Source organism: Empidonax traillii, unplaced genomic scaffold (genome assembly GCF_003031625.1).
Source record: "Empidonax traillii isolate 1590-97213 ecotype Southwest subspecies unplaced genomic scaffold, ASM303162v1 scaffold133:size1091145, whole genome shotgun sequence".
Classification (NCBI taxonomy): Eukaryota; Metazoa; Chordata; class Aves; order Passeriformes; family Tyrannidae; genus Empidonax; species Empidonax traillii.
The window spans coordinates 694,122-710,708 of record NW_020955326.1 but is presented as its reverse complement, the minus strand read 5'-3'; the positions used below and the strand labels follow the sequence as shown (position 1 = coordinate 710,708).

The following is a 16,587-nucleotide window of genomic DNA, read 5'->3' as shown; positions in this document are numbered from 1 at the left end:
AAACACAGTTATACATGCTGACAGAGGTCTTACCTCATGCTATTCTTACCTGCCTTGAAGAAATACTGCAGTGCTCAATTCAAATATTGGAGTTTCCATGATATGGAAAGCCCTAACATTATAGTTTAATTGCTGTTTATTTCCCCCAGTTAGTGTATAGTGTGGTGGAATACTTGGCTTTTTAGGTGACCTCTGTCTCTGAAATGATTGAGAGGCCTTGTGAACCTCTGTTAATATTTGTGAGTTGCTTGTCAGATGATGTTTAAGCCTCATGACGTAGCATATGACTGTAACTTTCTGAAAGACTGAATAATCTGCCTTTTATTTCTGCATGATTTAGTGGGGAATGCAATGCAATGCAATTTAGTGGGGAAAATATGCAGATCTGTCCTACAGTATTTGTTGAACTGTGCTTTTTTTGTACTTTTCAACTGTAATTTACCATGAAGTGCCTCATCCAAAACTTGCTGGAGCAATTTTCCATTGATTTAACAACTTTTGTCTGTGAGTCATGTTAACAAAGCTGATTTTTTTTTTTTCTTAGTCCTGTCATCACTGTCCCTTGCCTAAAAATATTGCCTTCCGTGAATTTAATCTCCTTGAACTCTTTTTGCTTTACTGCTCTAAAATTCAACAGAAAATGAAATCTTGATTGCATAGGAGTGGTAAAATCTTCGTTGGCTTCCATGAAACCAGAATCCATGCAGAAGATTTAGGTTGGACATTAGGAGGAGTTCGTGCATAGAAAGGGTGATTAGACATTGGAATGAGTTGCCCAGGGAGGTGGGGGAGTCACCGTCTCTGGAGGTGTTTAAGAGAAGACTGGATGTGGCACTCAGTGCCATGGTTTAGTTGACAGGATGTTGCTTGGTCGTTGGTCAGACTCAATGATCGCAGAAGTCTTTTCTGACCTAAATGATTCTGTGATTCTGTGAAGATCTTGGTAATATACATTGCATGAAGGCCAGGGTCAACCTTTTTCTTACAGAACAGAATGAAGTGGTCAGTTTATTAATCAGCTGAAGGTATACGCAAGGAAGTCCTATTATTTGCTTACAAATATTAACTTTTAAATTAACTTTAAATTAACTTGTAGTCTATCACATAATTTCTTTCTTCTTTAAACATCCAAATAAGTCTTTCATTATGTTCTACATTTTGCTTTTCATTTTCTGAAGAATCTGTAATAAAAGACCTTTATGAAACATACCTTAATGTTTCTTGGTTTCCAGAAATGACTTCTGAATATTTCTGGCTATGGCTAGTATCCACAGTATCATCCAGATGGATAAAATTAATCATTCATATCTCGTCTTTTCCTACTGAATCCAAAAAGTTTTGGAAAGAAACTTCATTCTTTCACGTTCATCCACATGTGGCATGATACATATGTAAATCTCTTCTTAATGTGTATGTCAAAAAAGAGCTCAACTAATATTAAGAGGTATGGGAAACATTTGTTTCAGGCCATGTAAAAATGTAACCCTTTTCTTAACTAAAAAATATGTTTGTCTATATGTGTGTGTACATATATATTTATTCCGTGCACTACTTATAACACAGCTGGGGAAAGTTGTTCAGTTTTTAAAATGAGAAACATATGGCCTTTATAAATTCTATAAGAAATATTTTGAATAAATAAGTGTTGTGACTTATTTTACATAAACAAATAAAAGGAATTTAAATTAAAAAGATAAATCTGTGCATGGGATATAAAGCTGAAAACTTACTGTGCTTATTGCTATTTTGGTTCTTCTAAGTGCTTCTCGGTCCTTGAATTTCTTTCAACTATATAAAAACTGGATTTACTCCCAGAGCTCCACTTCTTAACTAGGGCAGTTTAAAAACTAAACAAGGACTGAGTCAGTTAATTAATTTAAATGAGATTACAAATCAGAAACACATTACGTAATGTTGATTTAATTACCATTTTTTATTTACCTAATTAAAACACTCTGAAGGAAAGTTAGCAGTCTCGACAATGGCCGACTGGGTGACTTGGCAGTGTAGATCTGAGCTGCTTTTAAAATGGAAGGTGAAACAGGGAGCCTGCTATGACCTGCCTGGCTCTGACACCCCAGCTCATCACATGCCACCTTGATGTCAGCCTACGTGATGCTGGGATTGCCTCGACCAGTGCAAGTGTGGAGATGCTCCCACAGTGGCAGAGGTACAGGGTTTCACCCAGTCATGCCAGCCACAGGTGAGCTTGTCTGTGGTGGGAGGGCATGGGGGCATGTGGGGTTGCATGTCAGCTGATGGTTTCGTTTTGCTGTGTCCCCAGACCAAAGCAAACAATTTTATACCAGAATGAAAACAGAGCCCAGCTTCTGCTGACTGGGCTGGCAAACTCCCAGCAGAAGCACCTCCATACTTGAGCCTTGAAGGCTTTGTGAAATGACATGCTTGCTAGGTATCAACATCAGCAGATACCTTAGCTCTCTGGGATGAGCAGTCAGCTCTGTTCCTTGCTGCCTTTTTCAGGTAGGTGAAGGTTAGACTGCAGCACTCTTGAGGTAAAGAGCAGAGGCCACTGTTATGGCTTGTGGTGTGGCACTTGGATGCTGATGAAGCCTGTCCACATAGGATCAACACATCCAGTCTTCAGGGTAGCTCCTGCTGTTGAATGGGTCTCCTGAGAGGTTCCTCCCATTCCTCCTGGGTGCAAACTAATGAAATGAGAAAAAGTTCTTGGGGATTACTTGCCTAAGCGGAGTCTGCACTGAGGAACTGGGGCTTTCCTGAGATGTGAATACACCTTCTTTTAACAGCAACCAGGACTTTATTGTTTCTGTGTCAGCATAAAAGCCTTTGCACGTAGTTTTCTTTGGTGTGCTTACTTAAATTTATGAAACCAGATCTGCAAATGGATGAATGACATTTAATGATTTCCTAACTGGAGGATGCCATGGAACCTCTGCACACTGAACAATAATAAATCCTTCCTTGAATGAAAAACCTGTAGGACTAGAGCTTCGTGTACGTACCCCCATGCAACAGCCGAGCAATCTTGGTGAATGCAGAGGAACTCCTGGCAGAATAAGGGTAGTAGAACACCGTATTTAAAAGAAACCATTGCTTCAGTGTTATGGAGGTTTTTAGTGTGGATGTCATGAATGCATATTGCTAACAGAGAATATGCTGCTGGGAAAAGATGTGAGGCTTAGTCCAGCAAACATGTCTTTCTCACAGTGAAGCCCTGTATTTTTAAGGTTCTTCTTTTCCTTGTATGAACTGTGCTTCATACCATATATCATCAGGGATATACAGTCTTAGAATCATTTAGGTTGGAAAAGACCTTTAAAATCATTAGGTCAACCGTAAACCTAACACTACCAAGTCCTCCACTAAACTATGTCCCTAAGCACCCTATCTACAGGCCTATGAAATACTTTCAGGGAAGGTACCTTCATAACTTCCTTGGGCAGCTCATTCCAATATTTCACCACCCTTTGGTTGAAGAATTTTTTTCTTAATATCAGACTCCTTTTCTACTAACTCCTACAGCCTATCCTCATAAGACCTGTGGTCTACCAAAGAAAGTGGTGAGGGTGAGAATTTTATAGAACAGCCAAAATTTTCAGGGGAAGTATTTCAGTGAAGTGTAGTGGTTTATGAAAATGTGAAAAATATATCCCCCTCTAACTAACATATTTATGAAAACAAGCCTGACACTTGGACCCCTCCATTTCCACGTTTATAGCATTTCACTGAGCATTTCAGTGGATATGTAATGCAATAAAACACTTTGATCTTGTTTACACCATAAATTAACTGTTGTATCACTAGAGTTGGTGTGAATAATGGTCATAAAATTGTACAGTAATTCAGGATTGTCAGATGGAGAAACACTATACAATGAAAGACACAACTTTTGCAAAATTAAATTGATATAAGTCTTTGAGAAGTTTGTCAATCCAGTCAGTTACTTTGTCAAGATAAAGAAAGTAGATAGTAGAAGGCAAGTATGCAGTAAAATTAGGACAATAATTTTTAAAGGTAATGATTTAAAGTACATAGATGAAATTATTTATTTATTTGTTTTATGGACTTTTTTTATTCATGTTATTTGCTTTGGAGGAGAGGGAAATACCTTACTATTTTTTTGCCATGGATGCTTTTCTACCATGACAAACTACTGAAAGTCTTTGAAATATAGAAAGTTGACTAGGAATGTCTTTTCCCCAGGGAGGTTGGGCTGTCTCCACCCCTGAAGGCTTTCATGCCTTGACTTTGTAAAGCCTTGATCACCTGAGTTTAATTCTGTGCTTGAGCCTTCTCAGGGCAAGGGCTGGGACTGCAGACATTCCCAGATCCCTAGCACACTATGGTGGCCTGTGATCCTTTGATTTTCTGGGATACAACCATTTACCTTAAGCTTTTCATGCCGGATAGCAAAATAATCCTTAGGGATGACAGTCTGGAAGGCAGTTGTGATTTTTGTTCATGATTGGGACTCAGCTGTAAAATCAAGTGCTGTATAGGTATGTGAAGGCTTAAACAGCATCAAAACTATACTTATATGGCGCCATATCCCTCTGGTCCTTTATCCCCCATGCCAAAATCATGGACTATCCAAGAGCAAGAATGTATTTACCTGTTGGTGAATGATTAAATTAGTGTCTGTCAACTGGGATGAACTGAGTACAAAGGCTGTCTCATAGCCCGTGGTAAATAGAAAAGAGAAATATGTTCATCGAAACCACTGAGTAAGTTTACTTGATTAGTGTGACACCTGGGGACAGTTTACTTTCATTTCTCTGAAACGTGGCTTAACAAAGTATTTTTTCTTTTTATAGATTCTGATGCTATTTGCTTTCAAGGCCTTCAGTGTTGTGTTGTTACACAGAGCCTTAGGGCATAAGAAAGGCATAGTGTAGCTTCATTTTTAAAGAGAGTATCTTTTATCAGCTGAAAAGTGTAAGATTAGACTATGGGGGTGAGGAATACCGAAAATCCCTCAGGAAGCTGGTGAACAGCAATGTGACTTTCTTGGCTTGCTGGGAAGGGTGTCCTTCCTGCTTGTCAAAGACAAGGTGGTGCAGTGGGAGAGAAGGTCTTGTCCCTCCCTGGATGGCAAGCCATCGACCTTGTTTTTTCCTTTCTATCTTAGGAAGCCAGGAGTGATGTCTCATGGCAGCACCTTTCCTAGTGTACTGCAGGGGAAACGGATGCTTATCTTCTTAATTCCAGCAGGCCTCAGCAACTCTGGCTGCACTGAGAGTTGTCTGCACTCACAGATGCTCATTGTATTTGATGCCTAAAAATGAAAACATGGGGAAATAAGTATAAAATTTATCAGCTTCTTTACTCATCTTTCATTCTGTCTCCTAGAAGCAAGAGTAATTTGAGATAGAGTTTGAATTTCTTGGTGATCGCCCTGCTAATTTGTGATAAATTATACTTAAAGTGTACTGGGTTACATGACAAAGTAAGACTAAAGTCTGGCTTGAAACTACTTCATATAAACTGTTCATCCATGGGGCAAAAAATTATTGAGGCATTAGTTTCTGGATCAGTCAGCACCAAGAAAAGCATAGCAGAAGATATGCTTACTGTAGTTGTGAGGTGCATTTGGTGGAAATGGTATGTGTAGCTGAGGTTTGCTCTGTAGTAACAACAAGAACAGCAAAAAACTAAGGGAACTTACAGCCAGAAGCTACATAAATGAAAATCTTAAAAAGTTCAGTTTTGTTGCATAAACGTGGTGGGATTTTACTTGCTTCTTGTTGTGTATCTTTTCTTACAACTTCTAGCTTAGGAAGTGGTTTGGTTTCCATGGTTTTTTTTGGGGGTGTGTTTTTTGTTGTTGTTGTTGAATTTTCACAGAGTTATTTGCTGGGACAATTGAATACAAAGTGAACTAGACAGACAATGAGTCTGGCTTATGTCTTTCTCCATCACTCTGGAAGAAAGGGTTCATGTTGTTCATTAATGATATTGTACAGATGAGGACAAAAAGATTTAAAGTTTCTTAATATGGTTTTTAATTCCTTAGTTTCTGTGGCTTTCCAAAAATGCCTCTTGGTCCCACTTTTAGAAGAACATTGCTCCAATGTCTCTCTGTTCTGCTTATAAATTAAGTTATTCATATAATTTAATCCTATAATGGTCATGGTTCTCATGTCTTTTGCAAAGCTATTTGCATCTAATCAAAACAGGGGAGTGCTTTATAATTGCTGACACTGGTAAGAGAATTGGATCATCACAGGCCATCTCAGGGCTGTATCTTTCGTCCTGAGGATCAGAGGCTTCTCTGTGTTTAAGTGCAGAGTTACATAGGTTGATGCTCTCATGCAGAATAAAATTTTTTGCTTTTTCGACTGTGCAAAGTGAATAATTGAAGAAGTTACTTCTCATATTCATCTGCAGTAATTGTTTTCTTTCTCAAAATCATTGAGACCTCACTGGTGAATGTGTTAGTAACATCTACTGCTCAAACACAGATTGAGAATCAATCTGTAAAAATCATGAAAAATAAGTAGTTAACATAAACCAAAGCTAAGTCTTACTGAAAAATTATAATAACTATATATTGTCCCTATACTGGAAAATTCTTTGCAAAGTTTCGTATTATAATATGAAAACCGATTGTTTAAACTACCATCAGTCTTTAAATCCTGGATCCAGATAGTAGGAGTAAAGGCAAATTGCTGTGCAAGAGCTAAAAAATCACTTTCCTTTGTGCTTCTTTATAGTGAATTTTAACAGGGGAAAACTTCAAAGGTTATTTTCTAGTAGGCCTAATTCAGTTTCAAATCTCTGTGATTCCCAGGCTATGCTGTTCGAGTGTTATTGAATGCATCTACTACCAAACTGACACTCCTTTAGCTACACATCTGTAGTAGTTTTACACTCCAACCATTGCTATGTAAAATAATTCTCTCTGATAATCTGAATTTAAGTATGTATGGTTTGCAGAAGCAGAGAATGCCTATTAGAAGAACATTACAGTTTACCCCCTGCAGGGTGAACATTCCCATTGTAACACCAGCAAGAAGAACGGCAGTCCATAGAAAAGTTCATATGCAGGGAAATATATTTTTGGCATTTCTTGTAGGTGATTAAGTTTACAAACTGACTTGGTATTTTAAAGGGTTGTGCTGTATCTTATCATGAGAAGAAACAGACATACTGAATGGCTACATACTGTGCTGTACAATTGCACTCCTAGGAGTGCCCAAACTATGGAAGTGCAGTATCTGATCCGAAGACTTGCCCTTCATGCTTCCTGCCTGAAACTGATGAAGATAGATGAAATTTCATGTGAAATTCACTATTTAATGTGTATTTTATTGTGTACAAGAGACACATATGAGTCAAACCATGTTTATTAAGCTTCATAACAGGTGGCACAGATTTCAAGGAACCTCACATAGCAGGCAAAGAGAATCTCTCATTCTAGGTTGTGGGCTACAATAGCTTTAAGAAGAAGAAGAAGAAGTAATAGGAATTTAAGGACATATTTGTTAATATGTTCTGTTCTTCTTTTCTATCTTTTTTACGGAGCAATTCTTGTTATATTATTAATATGGGAATACAGTGAAAAGTAGATGGTTTTGAAAGCAATTGCTTTCATGAATAAGGATATCACCATTTAGTGTATTAACATGAAATTGCATTCTCTTGATTCATTCGGTGCATACAGTATGAAAAAAAACCCACTCTTTGGGGTCTACAGGGTTTGAATTTTATTAGTTTTTATGTTACATAATTTAATTTCACAACAGCAGTTCTCACAGGCTAGGAACACAAAGCCTATATTGTATTTAAACATACTGTCATATCCTCAGTGCAGTCATAAGTCTGTGAAAGCAGCGTAGGTCTTTGTGCTTTAAGGAAAGGCTAAAGAAACAGGACCTATCACTAGAAGTGCCACTAGTTGCGTGATCCATTACAACTTTCTGGTCATTGCCTGAGAATAAGCTACCTCTCCTTTGCTGATTATGCAATATTATATTTAGGGAATGGAGGGAAAGGGAATGAAAAGGTACCTTGTAAATGTGTTTACAACTTGAGTATTTACCTCAACGACTCTCTTGTCCTTATTCAGTGATCTATGAGTTCCTCTTATTAGGATCATTACATCTTTCACAATGTTTCTGTTTTGCATAAAACAGGTTATATATAGTGTGTTTGTTCAATAATGCTTCACATAGAAAGTCAGGGAAATGACCTTTACAGAATAAAGTAAAGTATTAGTTGAATAATGAAGGAGAGCATTAAAAGATTTTGAGATACTTGCAAAACAAATTATTAAAACTTTTCTTTAATTTCTTTATAGACTCTGGACAACCAGGAAGTCCAAGCCACAACGATCCTGCCAAGAATCCACCAGGTAAATATAGGTTTCAGAACATGTACATCTAAGATTGTTTGAGAACACAGATGCTATTGTTAATAGCTAAAGGGAGCATAATTGGTCAGCAACCTGTTTTGCACTGGTAAGTATTTCTAATCAAGACGAGCTATAACTATTTTAGTTCTTTTAAACGGGCAGTGCCTCAGTTGCAGTTTCATCAACATTCATTTAATCTAAGGAATTTTTCTTTAATTTCATGGTTTTTAGAATTTTCCAGTTGGGGATGGGTAGAGAAGTAAGGAGACAAGATCCCAAATAACTTTAATTTTATAAAAGTCTTCAAATGATTCAATTTTTCTTATCTCTCAGACAAAATACAATTGACCTACTTCTAAAATCTGTGATGTGAGCTACCATTTTTTTTTTACTTTTTACATGTACTTTATAGAATGCAAATATGTTAATTTAAAAATAATTTTTGTATCAGCTCAGAACAGTTTTTGAACATTTTAATGGGTTACAGTAGTGACAGCTAGAATTTCTTTGAGAGAGATGTCTTAGTAAATGGTCCTTTCAATGATTCTCTTAAAAATTCAAGAGAAAATCAAACCCAGACTTCATCATTCCAGTCTGTTTAGACAAAAGTTTCTTTGCATTTTCATGAAATTATCCTTCTCATCAATTGGGTTTTGCTAGTAAATCTTGTAAATCTTTGCTATGTGATAAATTTTATCAGAGTAAAACAAACACATGTGACAGACACACTATTACTTCTTAATGAGAAAGGAGTGATGCCTACCACCACCATCATGCTATATCTTCTCATTTTAGCTCTCAGAAGATGTGTGTATCTGAAATAAGCTGCAACTAACTGAGTTTACTGTTTTTCTAAATGCAAAATGAACTATAGTCTGACCAGGAAGTAATTGTGTGATGCTCGGCTATTACCTATACAGGGTTATTTTCTGGTTCTGTTCAAACATTATGGAAAACAACCTTCCTCGTGGCTGTACAGTTTTATACTATGCATGCAATCAAAGTAGACTCTACTTGTGAAATATATCATGTGTGTTGCATGTGAATACCCAAAAGGGGGAGAACCATCATAGATCATCATATTCCTGTAATATAAACCCCAGATACATACACTTGAAGATTGGAGATATATTTTAGAGATAAGAGGGCAAAAAAGTCAAACAACATAATTACAAGCTCTTTTTCAAGTGATTTTTTTTCCTTCAAGAAGAGAGGTAGGCTTGATATTTTTGCTTGGAGACTTGGATGCTGTTTCTTTTCAAACTGTGTGTGATGTTAAGAAAAGATTTTTATTTTTCTGTTAAATGTATGCCATAAGTTATATAGAATAGTGGTTTAAAAACCAAATGTGGCAAATTTACACCTAAAACAAGTCTGAAAAATTTCCTTGTGGATAATTACAGTTTTTTGAAACTTGGAGCATTTAGCTGTAGAGCATTTAATTTTGTTTTAGAGTATCTCTGTTTGTGAGTGCAAGAAAAGCCAAATGCATTATCCTATCCCTTGTCATTTTGGAGGATCCTTTGTAGCTGCTGCATTCGGGAAGCTGAAGGCAGGGTCTGGAAACTTACCTTCAATATATTTTAAAATTCTGTTTTTAAAGTACCATTTAACATTTGGACGGGAAGGTAGAAGTACATATTTTACTAGTGAGGATCACATCCTGTAGTGAGTCCAGTCTCTCCAGCCCTCAGTCTTAAGTCTAGCAAGGAGTAATCTTGCTACCAACAACAGAGGCCTGGGGAGGGCAGCAGACAAGCCATGTAGGCTTTCTTAGACAGACTTGGGGTTCAATACCTAATGTTGGACAAACTCTAGTGTCTCAGAAGATGGAGGGACATGGAAAGCGTAGAAATATATTGCTAATTGCATCATGAAATGTCCTGCTTAAAAATAAGAGCTTAACATTTTGTCGTAATTTGGACTCACTGCTGCCAGTATTACTCCTTTATCTGCTGCCATATGTGGACAGAAAATGGAAGCTGTACCTTGCTTCACTTGAAACCCTTCATTTAAACAGAGACAGAGGCGTAACTGAATGTCATCTGCCGGAGCATACATGGCCTTCTTGCCTGTGTGATACTGTCTTGGAAGTTAAACCAGCAAGGTTTAGTTGAGATGTTTAGTGCTGAGGTTTGTGAGACAGCAGAATACAGGACTTCTAGGGCTATGCAGGAGAATGAGAGGCAGTTTCACTCCATTCAGCTGATCTAGGAAAAGGACTACTATCCTGTTCTTTCTTACTAAACTTCACATGATTCTTATTATTAGAGCCAGACAGTCACTTCTGTCAGAACTCCAGAGGATATCCACTCTGAAGTTTGTTTTCTATCCCAGGCCAGGAGCATGTGGACTGGTAGTGCCGTGAGGGTTTGTTCTTCTGTCATATTACATTGTACTGCCTGTATGTCATGGAACCAGGCTGCTGGCAAGGGATATGTGCTGTTAGCTTTCGGGTGCCACCACCTTCAAAAAGATATTGCCACGGAAGAGGATGTTGGAAGCTGAATGGTAGTTGGCAAAGCTGCTGGTGTTAAAAGTGGCTTTTTCTAGGTTTGGCTGGACTGTTACATTCTTTAGGGTGTCTGTTAATTTGCTGTCCTAACCACAGAGAGAGGGCAATGTCACTTGCCAAACAAAAGAACATAAAGAGCACTTGTTGGAATTCTTTACAGTATATTCCTAAAAATATACTGATACATTGATATCCCAATACAGTAGTGAGATGGTGTAGCTTGTGGTGAAAGTGGCATGTAGCTTTCGTAGCTAAATCCGAGGGTATTCTCCCCTTAGTTTTATTTTTCAATAACTTTCATCTGGTATATTTTTAAAGAAATCTTGCTTTTCTGAGAACTGTGTTGTAAAGATTGCCTTTCTGCAGAGATTATGAAGTAAATTCCAGACAGATAAATGAGCTGATTTGAACTGAGAAAGGAGAGGAATCTGAACACTACTGGTGTTGCATTGGCCATTAAGTTCCTGATATCTAGAAGTTTGTATTGTGCTAGCACACTTCTAACTATTAAAAGTTTACATGATCTAAAAGAGGGAATAAACATGTCCATCGGTCCATTGAGGGTGACTGAACAGACAGAGGGACACCTGGATTAATAAGTTTTAAAACTGAAAACTATCAATAAAAGTAAAAAACAACAGGAAAAACCCAAAAGGAACCCAAGTACTCTAGGCCTGCCTTGTTTCATACCATTCTGCTGGGCACCTACTCAGAGCTACTGCTGACATGCTGTTTGAGTATGGAAACCTAGAGTGGCAGTTTCAGTGTAAAGCTGCATTATTATTTGCTCTTGCAAGTCTCATAGGTCTTTTATGTAGCTTAAGAAAAATCTAAAAAAAAAGAGCCTTCACATATGTGTCTTGAAATACCTGCAATGGTGTGGCAGGACATGTCCTGAAGACAGAATATGTGGTCTTTCAGTAAGTTCATCTGTTGGGTATAAGAAAGTTAAGATGATGAGTAAAAAGAGAAAAATACTTAGAACTACAAGTAAGCTAATGATATTGACACCTTCCAGAACAACTTGGTCTCCAGAGATACAGTTCTTACTAGTTGAGGATTTCCTGAATTTTGTTTTGCTTTATTATTCTTTTCCTTGCTGCCTGCTGGCCACAACTGTCTGACATTAATAAGATTCTTACTATTTACCATTGGTTTGAGGTTGCTTCTTGGCAGACTTGATTTATTTATTATACACCAGTGTTAACATGGCTGTGTCTAGTTGTTACCTTGTTGCTCAAATCTTTGAACAACCTTTTAAAGCTACTAAAATAAGAGTATGAAATAGCAATACTGATAGAGTAAAATGCTATCTTGATGGGAAAATAAAGAGACTCAATTAAAGAAAGTGTTTCCGAAAGCTTGCAACCAGACTCTTTTTATAGAGGTGTCTTCAAGAGTTTGGAGCTATCCTTGTCCAACATTGGGGCATACAAAAAAAGGTGCAAAGGAAATGTAGCCATCCTGCAATAGACAGTTATAAGCCTTGCTGATGAGGGAAGACAAGTGTGTTTAGTTTTTTCCTTTCGTCCAAGCACTTGAGTTCAGAGATTATTAAGTTATTAGGTTATACATTTCCTAACAAGTAGGACATGGTAAGTTTTTTGGTGGTTTGGTTGGTTTTTTTCCCTTTATAAAACTTATTCCACTTCAGCTGGTTTAAGGAATATTTGCGTATGAATTTTGCAGACTCCATAATATCAGTCAGGGCTGAATGAGAAATGCAGAGGACTTAGGGTTGAGCCTGTGTGCTGATGAATATTAAATTATTTGTATGGGGTGACACACTTTTAGACAAAGAGATTGAGAAACTGTCTCTTTGGCTCTTTGCCTTTCATTCCTTCTCACTGCTTCCCTTCTTTCCTCCAGAGTAGCTCATGATACATGATCAGGGAATTTGCCTAGAGGTAAAATCCTTAATCAGAGTGAAACATAGGTAGGTACATTCCCAGCCCCAGCCTCACTGCTCTGAAATTGGTTTTCCCCCTCTATTTTCACCAGAAATTTTGTTCTCGGAACCACTTCCAAAGAAGAGTGAGTGAAATGACCATCTCTGAAGATTAGTTTAGTGTTTTTTTTTGTTTTTTTTTTTTTTTTTTTTTTTTTTTTTTTTTTGTTTTTTTTTTTTTTTTTTTTTTTTTTTTTTTTTTTTTTTTTTTTTTTTTTTTTTTTTTTTTTTTTTTTTTTTTTTTTTTTTTTTTTTTTTTTTTTTTTTTTTTTTTTTTTTTTTTTTTTTTTTGTTAAAGAAGGTGTTGCCAAAAAGCCTGCAATAAGCCTCACCTATCTCTCTATGCAAATCTGTCTTGCAGCTGTAGAACCCCAAAGGGTTTTTTTGCTTTTTCATAGGGAGTAGCAGCCATAGGGAGAATATTCCTTTTGGATCATACCAAGAATTGTGCAATAAATTTACCTATATATGACTGTTTCAGGTAGAAATATTTCAGTTTTAAGAATGCATAGTTTCAGAAATAGCCTCTGAAGAGCAATGTAGTCACAACCTCTGTGCACTCTTGGAAATGCAATAAGCAAATGTCATTGAGTTTTGAATGACTCAGACTGCAGATGGTTTCATTATTTTACTGTATTGCAAGTTACCCTCTTGTGGATGGGGAGTTAGGCCTGTAATTAATAGAAATAGAAGAGATGTGGCCTCATCATTGCAAACAACTTTTCTTAAGCAATGATGCCATAGTAGCAGTTTGGGGACTCAGGTAGAATTGTATTTAAACAAACACATATTCAACACTGTTTTTCAGCATGGGAGTGGATATTCCGAAGTGCTTTCTGTTTCCCATATGTCTGCAGCCGTGCCATCTCAGATAGTGATCTTCAAATAAAATGGGGATGGATTTGGTCAGGGCTTGATTTTCTGTGAAGTTCTCCCTTTTCCAAATGCCTTATGAATTAATATTGCCAGTGATTGAGAGGTGGTATTCTTCCTCATCAGCTTCCCAATACTAAACCAGATGGGACATTCTGGGGGCAGATCCCAGCTGTACTATTTTGGCAATCATAAACCTGCACAGGTTGTACAGCCCCTTTTTCCAAAAGGGAGAGCTTTTGGCCTTGCATGATGGTTTGAAATTTGGTTTGGGTGATTACTGCTGTCTGCTGGCTTAGGATTACTTTTGAATTCTTATTTGCATTGACTGTTCTTCTTTATGAACTTACTGTGTGAATAAATGATGCTGTGATAATTCTTACCCTGTGTTCACTTAAGATGCTGTGGTGTTCAGTGTTGGCTGCAATGGATTTTACTTCACAGTATGCACAGAGCAAGAATTTACTGAAAAATCTTATGTTGCCAGTTAGAATTCCTGAAACCTGCTTTGGCATCAGAAAATTCCTTTTTTGTACCTGCTAATTCTATAGCTGTTAGGAAGCAGTGCCCCCCACCTCTTCTTAAACTTTGGCTGTAGTTTCTGTATAACCTGAGACCTTCTGGAGTGGAAGGCAAGTTTGCATTTGTGTTAGTTACCCTTTCTGTTTCTTGCTAGATTTCAGAGCAACTCACTTCTTGGATTCTATTACATGGATTCCAGAGTCCATTAAAACTGGTATTTACTTCTTCAAATTACTGCAAAAATGAAGAATATTGTAGTTCTGGCTATAATCTTGAGGGTATTGAAAATCTCATTTGTTTCTAAAAATGGCATATTTAGGTTTTTAGCTCTTCATTATGCTAAAAGGTTCAGTGGAGTCAGGGCATCTTTTTGCAATGTGTTTGTTTCCTGCCCTGCAACTTTAAGGAAAAACAAACCAAAACAAGCTGTGGATATGTCACATGGCTGGAGATGGTGTGTGATAATCAGTATAGCCTTATTCTCTAGACAGAGGATAGTTCAAGTGTTTCAAGTGACATCGTCACTGGAATCTTCTTTGTCACTCCTTGACTAATAGTATCCACCCATAACTGCCTTTAAGATACTCTGGTTTGGTGGCAACCTGTTTCTGGTACCCTTTTTGAGATACTGGTTTCAAAATGCACGCGGTAAGAAAGCGAACTCCATGTATGATGACTATATTTTGACTTACAAAGAACAGTGTGAGACTAATTTTTACTACCAGTTCGGACTGTAAATAGCTGTACAAAATTATAAGAGCATCCGGAACATTACATTTCAAGTTTACATGCAGCTCTCTCCTATACACCAGGCTGAAGCTTGCAGCCTTTCCTCTCACAGTAGATCCTGATGTTGTACCTGTCTTACTGCTAGTGTAATTCTACTGTATAGTAGATATATACTGCTAGAATTATACTAGCAGTAAGACAGGTGCAGCATCATTCTACTATACAGTAGAATTCTAGTATTATAGTAGTACCACTCTTCAGTATCTATCTGCTGTGTAACTGCTCTTTTTAAAGATCCATAAATAAAAGTGCACAAATACAAATTCGTTCCAGCACTGTTTGTATCTGTACCCCTGTTTTATAAGTAGCTCAAAACCAAGGCAGTATCAGTGAAAAAAACTAGATGTAAAATAATACCAGGAAACAGTTTTATGGTTTGGCCCTAGTCAATATGCAACAGAACGTAAACAGGCATTCTATTCATAAAAGTACAATTGAATCAGAAGACATAAAAAGACTGGTTAAAGATTTGTAAAGCTAAATGTCACTAGTAAGCTTTTAAGTAATGTGAGAACAAGCCTGTTAGATAATTGTTAGTGCAAACTGAATTTATCATTCAGTAGGCTTAGACAATTTTATTTCTCCCCCCTCAGTGTAAGTCTCTGCATGGTTAAAATGGTTAAAAGCTGTACTTGTAACTCATCTCTTGAAGGTTTAGTATAAGGCATAATACAGGAATAGAGTAGAAGGACTAAGACAGAATGACTTCTATAGCAGTTGGAGGCATTACTCAAGGTTTCTCCCATTACCATTGTGTATGGCAGCTTGATCACAACTGCTCCTTGGCTTAATCTCTTTATCTTTCATACTTGATGGCAATGGTCTGGCCAGTGTGAAATTGTTTGGAAAACACATTTTTCAGAAATGAGTTTTCTGTAAAAAAGGTAAGCAGAGAAGACAGATTTTATATTCACTCAGTACAAAAGCTAGAAGGAAATACAGAAAAAGTCCGCTGTTATATATAGGGTTTGGAGGTTACTGACGCTTTATACAGACTTGTATTATGGTGGTTTTGTCAGAAATGTTCTTTTTGTAAAAATCAGATTTTTAAGAATAATGACAATTAGTAAGATGCATTTCAGACAGTGCCGTCTCTCAGGCAAGATGAATTTTAGTAAATGACAATACTCAATGCTTTCATTAGGTCTGAATGATAAAGACAGCAAGGTGTTATCATGATCATCAAAAGATACAGTAAATCCTCTATGAGGAATACAACAATAGACTATTATCAAGTGCATTAGTGTCTGTACTGAACAGATCATAAACACACAAGAATGCTAATTTAAGGCTTTTTAACGTGTTAATGTGAACAGTGCATTAGGGAAAGCTTAATCAAAGAAACCAGTAAGACCTATACTATATAAAGTATCACCACATATTTTCCTGTTGCATGCAGTGTAATAATAAGAATATGAATGTTAACTCTTTTTCAGTAAGGTGATCGGTTTCACAAGGTAAAATACATTGTCTCACCTTTGTCTTATAGAGAGTGCATTTTCTTGCAACAAATAGCAGCTGTTTAATGGCAAGGATATTTTCCTATTGCACAGCTGAAAACCAAGAATAGTTCTGTAATATACACACCATAGATTTTCTTCA

The 16,587-nt window shown here is 37.0% G+C and overlaps 1 protein-coding gene across 7 annotated transcripts in view; it reads left to right on the top strand.

Moving 5' to 3' along the window:
• NFIB (nuclear factor I B) overlaps positions 1 to 16,587 on the top strand; it is a 161,858-nt gene that overhangs the window by 86,573 nt on the left and 58,698 nt on the right. For all 7 annotated transcript variants that reach the window (XM_027883731.1, XM_027883730.1, XM_027883735.1 and 4 more), the window contains exon 3: positions 8,285 to 8,338. In XM_027883731.1, the coding sequence (XP_027739532.1) occupies positions 8,285 to 8,338 (54 nt within the window). The remainder of the gene's footprint in view (positions 1 to 8,284; positions 8,339 to 16,587) is intronic.